Source organism: Macrosteles quadrilineatus, unplaced genomic scaffold (assembly GCF_028750875.1).
Source record: "Macrosteles quadrilineatus isolate MER2022 unplaced genomic scaffold, UCM_ALF_1.0 Scaffold_2__2_contigs__length_208266976, whole genome shotgun sequence".
Classification (NCBI taxonomy): Eukaryota; Metazoa; Arthropoda; class Insecta; order Hemiptera; family Cicadellidae; genus Macrosteles; species Macrosteles quadrilineatus.
Genome location: NW_026542595.1, coordinates 2,350,509 through 2,365,005, shown reverse-complemented (window position 1 = coordinate 2,365,005; position 14,497 = coordinate 2,350,509). Strand labels below are relative to the sequence as shown.

General features: G+C 33.2%; 1 protein-coding gene across 4 annotated transcripts in view; it reads right to left on the bottom strand.

Moving 5' to 3' along the window:
* The window catches only part of LOC128985645 (probable tRNA (uracil-O(2)-)-methyltransferase), a 51,811-nt gene that overhangs the window by 19,207 nt on the left and 18,107 nt on the right, over positions 1–14,497 (bottom strand). For 3 of the 4 annotated variants that reach the window (XM_054405384.1, XM_054405383.1, XM_054405382.1), the window contains exons 2-3: positions 4,874–5,266; positions 184–494 (exon numbers count right to left, since the gene is read on the bottom strand). In XM_054405384.1, coding sequence (XP_054261359.1) covers positions 184–494; positions 4,874–5,243 — 681 coding nt within the window. In that variant the 5' untranslated portion in view covers positions 5,244–5,266. Of the gene's footprint in view, positions 1–183; positions 495–4,873; positions 5,267–11,476; positions 11,496–14,497 lie in introns of those variants that run through there. The other variant, XM_054405385.1, reaches the window with a different exon arrangement.

The window sequence follows — 14,497 nt, the reverse complement described above, 5'->3', positions numbered from 1 at the left end:
TGTAAAACAATGATTACATATATATTATTTGCTTAGTCATCAACATATCTTTAGGTGTGCATACGCTTCGCCACTGATGTTAATGTCCTATTAAAACAAATAAATTGATTTTCCTTAAATTTATGTAGGCCCTAGATTTTTTTAATATTTAAAATTAAGGTAGGTAACCTAAATAATCTTTACCTTAACAAGTTGTTTTCCATATTTTTCTTTTAACCTGGTATACAAAGATGTGTATTCTGATACAACAACCAAGCGTAGAGAGGTTGTGACATCTTTTACATTTTCTTCTGAAATATTTTTCATCCATTTAACTAATTTAGGCGATAACTTGCCAACAATCCATTGGCAACTGGCATCAATTGATTCAACTCCTTGTTCCACCCAACATTTAAACATCGTTTGTTCAAATGAAAAAGCATATGAAAAATTTGGACCAATGCTATTTTTGTCAGTACATAAATTTATAAAACTTATTTGTTTCCTGTTGATATCTGCAACAAATGGTTAATATATTTTCATTAAAAGTATATTTACCTACATCTCTGTGTTTAAATACTGAAGGGCAACTGTAGGAAGATAAAACAACTTATTGGCCAAAAACAGTAGGCCTAGGCATACATTTATTATGCAGCAATAATAATCAAGGATAAAAGTAAATCTAATCTTGTAGATGTGTAAACTAAGTCAACAACAAAAATGTATGTCAAGCACACAAAAATGCCAACAATACATTAACAAAATTATATGTGTTTGCACAGTACAGGTGCGGATCCAGGATTTCATTGGGGGGGGGGGAGTTTTTGTAATTTAGTCAATGAAACTACCATTTTAGGCACTATATTAAAGTACCTATTTAACAACAAAAAATGCATATACCGATGGTGGTTTCTCCGATTTTTAACTACTTAGGCTATACACTTTTTTTTTTATTTTACTATATTTTACTTAATACCTTTAATTTATTTTATAAATTAAAAAACCTGGTCAACTGTAAAAATTTTATGATTAGAATCTTTAATTTAGTTCTCCATAATTTTATATACAGTACCTTAATGCCTACAATTTTAAAAATAACAATAATAATTATAATAAAAAAGTGGCTTTTAAAATTATAAGAATTAACTTTTTCAGTAACTATTCAGTAAGTATTAAAAACTAGCTGATCTGACACAGTAAGTGCACTAAATGGATGGAAAAGAAACAATAAAAACGTATGAGTAACTGTATCAAAATTTATTAGTAATTGTAAGTTTTAACAATTTGCATAATACATAATTTACTTAAATTTACAAGTATGAAACAGACATTTGGGGTTAGAACTCATCGTGTTTACATCAGTTCACAAGCCTTAGTACACTCAACGCTCGCATCAATACGCCTAAACTGACACTGACGATGACGTTGACTGCGGAGCCCAGACGCGTCAGTCATTAGAGCACTAGCGATTTGAGCGATATACGGATATGCTGCAACTACTTACTCACACTCGATCCACCGCACCGTGCCTTTCAATAATTTATGACTCTGGCAACCTCTATAAATTAAATATTTTTTTCATCTTTTGTATAAGTTAATGATTTGAAATTTGAAGATTTTGAGTACATTACTTTTATATTTGTGACATCATTAATTACCGCTTTGTATGGCTTATACCCCTGTGCCCCCCCCCCCCCCCCCCCCACCCCTCTGGATCCGCCCCTGCAGGTACAGTATATGGCAATGGTGTAATTTAGATTAAACGTAGGCCTAATTCCAAATTACTGTATCTTACTTGCACCTGTGATGTCTATTAACTTGGCGCTTTTACCTTCAGGCTCATTCTTTTCCTGGGGTAAAAAAATTTGTTAAGATGCTATACAGTAGAACCCCTTATATCCGACCATGACTGGACTGGGCCATGGTCGGAACGGCATCCCCGTGACATCGGTTGTGAGGGTAACTAGCAGTCTCCGCGACTTCGGTAATCATTTCTCATGACCGTGGCAACACCTATGAGGGTAACCTGCAGTCTCTGCAGCTTCGGTAATCATCACCCGCGACCGCAATAACACCCGTGAGCGTAGCTTGCAGTCTCCGCGACTTCGGTAATCATCTCACACGACGATGACAACACCTGTGAGCATAACTAGCAGTCTCCGCAACTACAATAATCGTCACCCGAGACAGCAGCAACACCAGTCAGGATGACGGGTGCAACAGAGGAGGGGATGACCTATATAGAGTAAAACACGTGTACATATCGGCTCTGTGATTTTGCTCATTTTCTCATTTACAACTGGAAGCCATTTATCTAAAACTCTATTTTTTCGTGAAGTGTTAGAAGTGACATTTTAAATTGTGATTTTTCAATGTCAACTTTGATGAATGTAAGTAATTTGTGGTGATTATTTAAATAACAACCTCAAAGACATTCATGTTCCGATAGCCTCAAAAGCTACGCTCAGGATCCAAGGGCAAGCCGGTGCTGTTATCTAGTGGCGAAGGATGAAATCTACAGCGTTCCTTATCAGCTCTGTCAGCGTCTCCGACTTCAAGTCCACTCGTCAAGAAAACAACAATGCCTTCTACCAGCGATAAAATTGACGGCAGCGCTACTCGCCGCAATACAGGAGGCTGTGGAGAAGGCTTTTAATATGGCTGTGGAAGCGGCTTTAAACACCTTTAATGAAGTCATTGTTAAGCTCAAATATGATGAGCTAAGCCTGCAAAAAAAGATTAAAGATCTTGACGACACTCTAGCGGATGAGCTCGAACAATATCAGAGGCGAAATAATATCCGTCTGTTCAGCATCAAGGAGAAAGAGCGTGAAGAAACTGACGCGATAGTGACCAGGATCTGCCACGACAAACTCGGCATAGACATTCAAGTGGACGCTATTTCATGATCACACTGTGTTGGCAAACAAGGGTCGACAGATGAGGAGGGAAGATCGCGCCTTCGTCCCATCATCGTCCATTTAACATCGTACCGAATTAGGCGGATGGTGTTCAACTCAAAGAAAAAGCTCAAGGGTACTGGCGTAGTCATTAAAGAAGACCTTACACATCGCCGTCAAGATTTGTACAGAAGAGTGGTGTCGCGGTACGGAAGCAGGAACGTTTGGACCATGGACGGTAGAATACTGTGGACAGACAACGGAGATTGGTGGACCTCCTGACTGACGTTCAAAATGACACTACTGTTGTTCTAGATAAGATCTAGTTTATCTTTAGCTTTAAACTGTTTTATTTATTACTCATGCACACAAATTTGTTATGATAAATTCTAGTTTTTTAATTTGGAATTCAAATAACAAAATATTTCAATAATTGGTAAGGGGTTCATTAATTTATTTCTGTATACAAGAGCATGATCAAGTTAAAAAAAGTAAAATTATTTTTTTACAAACCTCTTAATGGATAAAAAACTGGATATTTATTTTTGTTTGGAATCTCTCGCTTCACTTAAATAACAAATTTACAAAAATTATCAATTTTTGTCAAATTATATAACCACGGCAAACTGTTTCATAGACCTACTGTATTCATATTTTAGCAGCATATGCAAATGCCAAAAGCTTACCTTGTGTCCAAAGTATAAATTGTCACACGTAAATATTATGAAAATATCTTGACTTTGTTATTCATCTCATTTAATTTTAGGAATGAGTTTAGTTTTATCGAATTTTTAGTTTCTTTAGAAGCACCTGCCAGTCTGTCTGAAGAGAAGTTGGATACATCCGCTTCCCGTCCGGAACATCAAAAACCATAAGCGGATATATCCGCCACCCGTCCTTTATCGCCAAAGACTTAGGCGGATATATCCGTCACCCATCCGGGAAGGGTTAATATGTGAGAAACAGTATTTGTGAGACCAAAAATTCTGTATTTTTGTTATGGTGCCCACAAACATCATTTGCTAGTGACCGGCGATTCTGGGCGCCATTTTTATTGCTAAAAAACAGAACAAAACACTACTTCCATCCTGGATCCTCACTTCTGCGAACAAAAGTTCTAGGCTAAGATTTTATGGAAACAAAATTGTTGGCCCTGGGAAAGCACCCACTGATATTTTTACCACACTCAATGTTAATGAAAACACACTTTGATATTTTGATGTTCTGTCGTTTTGTTCTGATTTGTCAGAATCAAGAGGGATACGAGGCTGGGGTAGCAGAATTCTCTCCCCCTGAGCAAAACTGACGTCACCAACCAGTGGGTAAAATTCCGGCCACAAACTTTTGAGTTGCCCAACATCAGTTCAATAAATTAAAGAAGGAATTAAAACTATATTTTCAGACTTGTGAATTTAATCAGAACACAAATTATAATACCTAGAATGCACAGGTCGGAATTTTACCCCTTGCCTAAACACGTTATATGGACAGGGGGTAAAATTCCAGTTTGATTGCTAGTCTAATTTATCATGCTCTGTCTATTTTCATTAGACTCCCAAATCCGAGGGGGTAAAATTCCGCCTGCAATCAAACTTAAGAGTGCTCAGGTTAACCTACTATGTCATAGTTGCGTCAGCTTTGCCCAGGGGGATAAAATTCTGGTGACCCGGATTTCTTACATGCTTTTGATGCAGTTGTAGAGTTTAAACTCAAGTTTAAAGTGTGCTCAAAGTGTCTGGTATATCAGTAAACAAATTTACAACCTGCTCTTTGTGGGTTTTCTATAAAAAATTAAAATTTTCTCTGTGGCTCTGATATTGATTTATCAAGGTTGGACAGAATTATTTTTCCTTTATTTCCAAAAACAGGTGTGTACCCTAGTTATAAAATTAGCGAATACATAAAGAAACAATTCAGTCTAGTAATACATTCAATACCAGGTAACTTGTTCGTTTGAAAAAATTATAAAAAATATCAGTTAAAAATTCACTCACCTTTAACTATGATTTCAAACTGGTGCTTAACAAAAGAATTTTTTGAAAGAAGCTTTCTAATTATGGAAATTGCGGAGTTAGGCCTACTTTCTTCACCCTTTATATCATCTAATGGCTTGTACTCGTTTTGTAACAACATTTTGATATTTGGTTCCTTTTTGTGGTGCAAAAGAAATTGTTTTATAGATGTGAGCTTTTGATTGTTATCTAAATGGATAATGGCTAATATTTCAGCTCCTAATAATCGTCTGTTGATTATGTGCGGCCTTTCTGAATAAATATCGAAGGCTTTCCAAAACTGAACTTCAGATGCATCAACATTGAAAGCCTGGATTACTTTCCATTGTTGAATTTCATTTTCCATCTCCATTTTTTCTAATAAATATCTTCACCCTAGAACATTAAAGTCATCTGTGAGATATATTTGACTTTTATAATGTGATGTAGATAAAAAATTTTATATAAAAAATTCTACAATATAATACGAGTAACGTTTATTGTTAAGACGATTCCCTCTAAATTGTTAGATATATTCTTAGTTTTAGGCTAAAACAATATTTATGCTAGGCTCTGTTCAGGAAAAATCTGTTTTTCACAAAACTTTACATGAAATCTTAATATTTTTAATATTGGCCTTATTTATGGGTTGCCAAGTAGCCACGTGGTGATTTTACAAAAATGTAAACAAAAGAATCATGATAAAAAACTATCTACAGTATATACTAGCAATTTACAAAATACAGTGGGATAAATACAACTGTTCAAAAACCTAGAATCCTTTACTGCAGAGTATTATAGCACGGCCATCTTTAACTCCAGGCTGCGGCGTTCGAAGTGGCAAAACTGTCAGTACTGTAGAGCTGTTTTGTTTGGAGGCAGCTAATTATTATTACAACCATAATAATAATAGAATCCATATTTTCTAGGCTCACAATGCACCCAATAACAATAAGTAAATAATAAAATACCCCCGCCGCAGCAAACCTGTCAACTAAGCGAATTTCCATTTGTCTGAATTGATTTTCAATTAAATATATTTTAATAACATTAGGTTTAACGAGTACCTAGGTTTGCTACTACAAGGAAACTAATACAGTGTGTTTTTTAGTAAAATATTGATAGCTTAGTACAAAATAAATAAATTTTCCAAGTTTGATGAAAATATATCCATAAACAAGCAAACTACAACATTTGACAATATTCTCCATAAGAATAACATGGGAATTTTAAATTTACAATTTTTTTAATTTTCTCCGTTACTAATAACCGAACAAAAACACTTTAATATACTAAATTATTTGTTTTTTTAAGCTCTTTAAAAGGGTCTAAAGAGAAATTGGGAAATTTTGTGTTTTGAGGGTCAAAAGTGAGAAAAACCAATTTTTACCCCATAAAACGGGTGAGGTTCATAACTCCAAGTTTTCATAACTCCAAGTACTTTTAAATACAACATTTCATAACTCCAAGTAAAATTATGTCCAGAGTAAATTAAAACCAAAATATCATAAGACCAAGTTTCATAACTCCAAGCGTTCATAACTCCAAGATTCATTACTCCAAGTTAAAATAAAACCAAGTAAATTAAAATACAAAATTTCATAACTCCAAACGTACAGATTTGCAAGGACCACAAGTCCAAGTTTCATTACTCCAAGGGTTCATAACACCAAGTTTCATAACTCCAAGTGACAATGGGTACAGTCCGTGCAGGAAACGATAATGTACGCACACACACGCACCCATTACACACACACATGCTGGAAGCGAGTTTCCGATGTTGGCGAGACTATTCGAAGTGGTGCGTTCCCTGTCGCTTTGCACGTTCGTCTAAATTGTAATACAAATAGTGAGAGGATGAAATTTACATATTTAAATTCTGCGTAAACTGATGTTTAATACTATATAAATACAATTTAGTTCGTGCAGATGATTAATGTTTAATAATGGAAAATATGAAAAGGTTGTTCAATGTAAACATGAAAAAGTAAGTGAGCGAGGATTTTTTTTATTTTTTGGTCAGATGAAAACTTTCAGCAAGAAAAGTATAGATAATAAGATGTTCTTCAATTTTTGTTCCAAACATTTTTTCGTAAGACTTTTAGTTTGTCCAATAATCGACTTAGATGACCACCACGAGGTATGAATGAATTAGTTTACGCGCACGGTATTTTAGCAATAATTGCCGTCTTCCAACAACAATATTAAGGAAATACAGTATTAGTTCACGTTTTAAAATTTTTAAACTATGAAAAATATTTAGTCTTAACTTCTTCAGCTGTATGTACAAAATTTCGAAATTTTTTCTACATAATATTCGTGATGCACAACGCAAATAAGTCGTAGTGCCTTTTTTCCACTATTTTTCATCTCCTATTTTTCGGAAAAATTTACACAGGATTAATCCACGTTAAGGTTTCATCTTGTAGCATTCATTTGTAAATATAAAATTTGATTATAGTTACAATTACTTGTTCCCTCATAAATCTTTATTCCGTAACAAATATGAGAGTGTATAGTGTGTATAGTGAGTGCAAAGTAAATTGTACGCAAAATGTCTGTAGTGCATAATGGGTTTAATAAAAAAAATACCATATTTAAAATTTTTAAAATACTATCTAGATTTGTATGATCCAAACAAGCGGATATAATCCATAGATAGGTCTAAACATTTGGATTTCGAGACTAAATTATCATAGAAATATGTTTTTGAGTAAATACATCTATACTTAATACCAGATTGTTTTATTTGAGTTAAATAGAAGGTATTTATCATTTAGGTATTATTTAAGTACCTTAATGAGATACCAAAACTCGACCACAATCGAAATAAAATATTAACTTATCTATATTCATCCCGCGCTGAAAATCAAACATGTGATGATTGTGTACCAGTCTTCAATTTGTTTTGATTTTCTGTATATTTATCGTTGTTATTGCGTCACCAGAATTTTGACTCATAATCCAAATGTTAGTTTTTTGTTTATGTTAAATTCGTTTTCGTACTTATTTTTCATCATTTTTTTAATTTATTAAGTTGTTCTGTTTATCTACAGGAAAATATGTTTCTAAAAGTATGCGTAGATTTTCCTTGCGATGCACACAAGCTGAGAAAAGGGCCTTAAAGAAACATATTTGCCTATTAATATGTAGATATAGCTAATACTTGTCATACCAATAAGGAGAATAAATAAGCAGACACAAGAAGGATCTTATTTAAGAAACATAATTTAATGTAGGCTATTCTAATAGCCAGTGAAATTTATTTTTGTAAACCTCACAAGAGAGATAATAGTAATAATAATCGAAAGTATATAGTAAAATTAGTGGGATTCTGTTAACTGCCGCAAACATTTTATCAGTACTGTTCACCTTCGTACTGTAGTACTGGCTCATCCCTTGCTTTGCTGGATACGTTGCACGCACAGATCTGTAGTCTTATGTGGACGGGCAAATGTTAAAAATTTTTAACAGAGACCACAGACCTCTTTGTTTCCCTAGTTGGAACACATAATTCTTCATCCAAACTCTATGGGCCTTGAGAGTCACTTAATTGTATACACAACATATGTAAGCAATATCAGTTGTGTGTTTTAGCTAATATCCCATATAGGGAATAAACTATTACCGTAGTACTCATGTAAGACCTGGACCCGGACGGAATTAATTTTCGTTTTGAGATCCCTAGAGGCCAAAAACACCATCCGTTCCTTTATTGTTACATTTTTTAGACAAATTAAAATATGATATTATGGAGCTATTTATGTTGCAAGCGCTAATAAGTGGATGATACTTAAATAATTTGTAGAGAACGGATTGTCCAATTAATTTGTTTGTGGCGTCAAACCATATGTTTATGAGAGTAAGGAATCTGTTACCAATACTAACTAGTGTACATTTTGCTCGAATTCGAGCAATTGCAAGGTACTAGTATTACAGAAATTATTTCAAAAACAATAACAGTATATTTACAATGAGTTTAAAAGAGTCAACTCAAAGCTTACTGGTGTGTATCATATGGAGATACTCACGATGTACATAACAGTAATCAACATTTCCTAAAAATATATATAGCCGCATAAGGTTGTCCATGTTTATCTTCGTTATTGATAAACCTATGCATGCTACCACCCTTGTCGCCAGCAGGAGTTTACAAATTTCATTCATTCTTTAATAAGGATAGAATCTGTTTTCATCACCATAAGGACTTCCTGTTGTCTGTCACAATTTTATTTGTTCAATTGGTGTATTTTTTGTTTAGTTGCAATAACGTTAATTACATTTAACTGAGAAAATGCAAAGTTAAAGACCTTCTGTCGTTCAGTTGATTTTTGTTTCCCTTAGCATTATATGAATAATAATTAAAAGCCTTCATTAAAATGTTAGTAAGGGGCTCTTGGATATTTTCATAGGATATTATTAAAATTGTTTGACTTTTATGAAAACATAGATTAATGTCATTGACGTACCAGATTTATTTGGCTTTAGAGGGTTTTCCTCTGCAATGATCACAAAGTTAAGTCCATAAAATTTGTAGCACATCAGCTAACATCCTCGTTCATAGTTTGTAGGAATCTGAATCTTGTAGGTGTTCTTCATTATACAGGCTAATGACGATAGTTAATTCTTTAAAAAAATATTATCTCTATTTCTTCTACTAGGGGGCGTTCTATGACTTTTAATGTTTCAATAATTTGCAAATGGGTTCTTTCAATGATTTATTTTTTAAAGATCTAATTTTTGTAGGACGCTTTTCTTTGAAATGCAGCTTAAATATTGACAGCAATTAAATTATATAGCTGATCAAAATTTTAACAATTATGATCTTCATAAGGATAACATGGGAACCTTCAAAGCCACTGGGGTAGAGCCCAAGGGACTTTTTCAAATCCAGTTCAAGACCAGTTTGCAAATCTACGCGACACGTTCTTTCCAATGATACGTCAATGGATAAAATCGGTCAAGAAATGACGGAGGAGTTCAACCGACAAACTTCGTGTTCGCGTATTAATTATATAGATCTACGTATCACGTTTCGTTTAGCATACAGGCAGGAAATGTCGCTCATTACGAAAATATTTATTAATTCTTTTAATAATGACTCTAGAGAAGAGTTAGAAAATTAAAAGGTGTAGAACAATACAGCTAACAAAAGTGGTCCTGTAACATTTGGTCATAACTTGAACCCATATGACATTATGGATCCTTTCATGTTCTGGAATTGATGGAGAGTTGCGTGGAGGGGCGAGCAGGGGCGTGTGGGACTTTTTTAGTATCCATACTGGCAACCTGCCTGCCGCTTACTTCGAATTGTCAATATTACCAACATGACGTGGCTTCCGTGCCCCGTCTTCTGAACTGCCCGTTTAAAAAATGTAAATTTAAGCAAGAAAGGCCTATAAATTATAAATATTAATATAAATATAAATATAATATAATATAAAAAATATTAATATAAATATAATATAATATAAAAAAATATTAATATAAATATAAATTAAAATATAATTATTCCATATAAATACAATCAAATTAAATGTAAACGGTTATGGCAGTTTACCAAATAAAAATATAGGCATACTGCGCATCAAACTTGAGCTTAGAATGTGCATATTTGCTGAATATTATAGGTATGGACTAATTTCTCAGGTCCCCATAGGCCGATTTCAACGGGCTACGTCTGTTATGCTTTCGCAGTTTGAATAATTTAATTCTGTTTATTTAATGAAAGAGCTGGGCAATGCAATTATTTGGCGTTTGTTTTATTTACTTGAAAAAATATGTTTTTGATGCTAGGAAATATGTTCATCTGGGGGATTATGTTCGGACAAAAAAAGGTTGTACAAGTTTTGTAAGAGTATTGCTCACAGTTTTATTTGTAATGTATATACTGTAGTAATAACATATAAATAGGCATGACTCAAATTGAAGAAATGTCATAAAACATCTTATTGAATGAAACAGAAGCTTTGATATCGAGGACCTTATTTGTGTTATTGCTACACTAAGGTATGTTGTCATAGTCTTTCGAACTGAAACATACGTTATCGGTTATTGGCAGTCCTAGGGGTAACGATGTTTCTTGCAACACAAAAATCATGAAAATATGTCAAATGGTTATTGATTAGCATCGTGAAATAAATCACTCTGTGACGTTTTAATGTATAGTGTACATGTTGCTCGAAATCGAGCAATTGCAAAGAAGTCAAGTAGTTATTCAAAAACAAATAACTTATTTGAAAACGAATGAAAGTCATAATTTCCGACGAGTTTAAGACTCAACTCATAGACTACGTACCTAACAGTTCCATATAATAAACATTTCTTGTAAATATTTGATCATTTTTAAACATATTATATGGTTTTTAGTGTATTCTACAATTTTATTCCACTTGTAGCCACATTATGTTAGTCAAAGAATCGTTTAAAAAGTACATTACCGTATAGGACACAGAAAAAGGGAAGAACAATAAGATTAATATCATTGAGCATAATTTACTACAATATGAAAACAACCAATAATTATGGTCGCCGGAATAAGGCTGAAACACCTTTGACTTTAAATAATCTAAATATCCATTACATTTTAACCAAATATAAACCTACCATTGAGTTATATTTCCATTTAACTTGCAATTCCAAGTAGGCTTTCCATTTCAGTGAACTAGACTTACAATTAAATAATGCAGACTTAGGCAGAATAGGTACTGCAATAATTAGGACTTCCATTAATGTGAACCGAAGATTCCACTGAGTTTAGATGCTGCAAGTAGACATTCCAGATTCCATTGACGTGAACCAGACGTAACATTGACTTAATATACTGCGAATCGGCACTCCGTTTATGGGAATCAAATTAACCATTTCTTTGGATCCTGCAAGTAGACAATTTATTTATGTGAACGATATGTACCATTGAGTTTGTATACTTCAAGTAAACAATTTGTTTAAGTGAACCCGACGTATCATTGACTTTGAAAGCTGCAAATAGGCATCTTATTTATGTGAACCAAATGGACCATTGACATTGGATACTGCAAGTAAATTTCTCATTTTTGTGAAGCTGGTGTACTATTGATTTAGGATACTGCTACTGCAAATAGACATTTAATTTATGAGAACCAGATGAAACATATATACTTTGAAGTAGACAATACATTTAATTGAACCAGACTTATAATTGACTTTGAATAACGAAATTAGACATTTCATTCATTTGAAACAAAATATATACTAATGAGATTGGATACTGCAAATATGAATTTCATTTACGAGAAACATATGTAACATTGACTTTAGAAAATTATTTGATTATTATGTCTGCTATCTGCTCAATATTGCAAGCAGACAACTGCATTGTACACCTAGTGTAAATTACCTGAAATGTAAAGTTAAAACTGTGAACGTTTCTCAGCCAAAGTCCCCGTGCGATCTCTAGTGTTCACTTGGTAATACATGTGTATTACAAAGTATAGGGTGTTTTCAACTCCCCACGTGAGTGTTAACGTTTCGTAAAAAGTACAAGTTCCTGTATAAGGTAATGTTTTTTCTTTTTGCGAAAGACTCTAAAAGTAATGAAAGGACATTTTTTATTTACATTTATTTCGATAACAAACAAGTGTTTTTGACATATAAATAAATTTGTTTGCACAAAACTTGTGTGTATTACGATCCCCCCCCCCCCTAAAAACTGTTTTTTTAGTAGTACATTTTAGGAAAAAATAATACCTTTACCATTCACAGACATAATATAATCTTTTAAAAATTATATATTTTCCGGATAGTACATATGCTAGTTATTCAATATCAAACAGTTCAATGACAAAATACATATTGTTTAATACAACGAATGGTTTATATGCAAAAGTTGACCAAATACACACACGAATTGCAGTTGGTAAAAGAAATATATTATTTACATTGTATAACTTACAATAAATAGGCCTAACTCTTTCATATTGGAAACAGTATACAGTAAAATAAACTTAAATAACAACAAAAAATGTTATTTACCAATTATTAGCGTTAATACAATTATAACAAATATGTAATAACGGGGTGTCAAAAACACCCCACACGAGTACATACGTTAGTAAAACCCGCGCGAGTAGTTAAAGGTTAAAGTCCCTTTAGCATAGAAGTAAGAAGTATAGCAATTAATTAATCTGTAAGTATATAACAAAATTACATAATCGTTTGACAGGCGACGGTACGTATATAGATACTGTACAATGATGCGGCAACGGCTGCTGACAGTATTACAGCGGAGCGGACAGCGCAGGAACTTGTGGCGCTGACTGTACTACACATTCCACTTGGAGATATGAGACTCCACTCAACTTTTGGAGTTATGAGACTCTGGTTTAATTTTTACTTGGACTTATGAAACTTTGGAGTTATGATCACTTGCGCTTATATTTTTCTTGGAGTAATGAAATTATCCCTTTTCGGGTACTTGTAGTTGTGAAACTTTGGATTAAATATAATTTGGAGTTATGATCTTTTGGACTTATGAAACTTTGGAGTTATGATCACTTGGAGTTATGAAACCTTGGAGTTATGAGATGATCCCCATAAAACCCCCCGTAAAGCCCCGTTCCTTGGTCCGATCATGCTGGTTCGGTAACTCATTCAAGTTTAACCCTCTTTTACACCTTTAAACCAAATTTTATCAAAATCGGACAAAAATTACTCAAGTTATCGTGTTCACGGACATATATATATATATATATATAAATCTATATATATATATATAGATCTATATATATATATATATAAATCTATATATATATATAAATCTATATATATATATATAAATCTATATATATATATATACATACATATATAATAATTTGAACGAATGGTGTTTTTGGCCTCTGGGGACATCAAAGTGAAAAAGTAAATCGGGCCTGGGTCTAGGTCTTACCGTGCCACCTACGGTAATAGCTACTTCCGGGCTACTATAGGGAAATTCGCTAAAAACACACAAAATATGCCGTGAAAAGAGGAAATACACATTTTTACCCACTTCAATAGAATACCCACCAATATACAAGGCTATAAACAGGCTTAGGTTTTAAAATGTTCAAATATTTGTGTATATTTTTTTAAGAATACAAAAACTTGGTTACTGGGCTATGAAAATATTGATTCCATTTTAAATGTGCAGAAATAGAATTTAAATTTACATTTTTTTTTTGTTTACAACACGTATGATTTATTTTCAAGCCTTTAATAAATTTATATTCATAAATTTCAAATTAATAATACACATTAAATGAGTGTCTCTGGCAATCAAGCAGTTATTAATAAACACCAACCTCAAAATACTATTTTAAACTTATTGTCCTCCAACTGGCTGGCACCCAGGTCAGTTGCCCCCCCCCCCCCCCCCCCCTCCTGAATAGACCTAGAACTGTAAAAATTAGACGCAAGTACCAGATTGAAAACCTCTGTCAAGATTCAAGTAAATATAAAATTAGTTTTTGAAGGTTAATATACAGTTTACAAAAGAATGCAGGGATATAAAATGGTAATTGCTTGAATGCTATTCAAGGTAACTAAATGTTTTATACGTCAAATTGAAGCTAAAATACAAAAGTTTTGTTTCCCGTGTAGCAAGGGAGG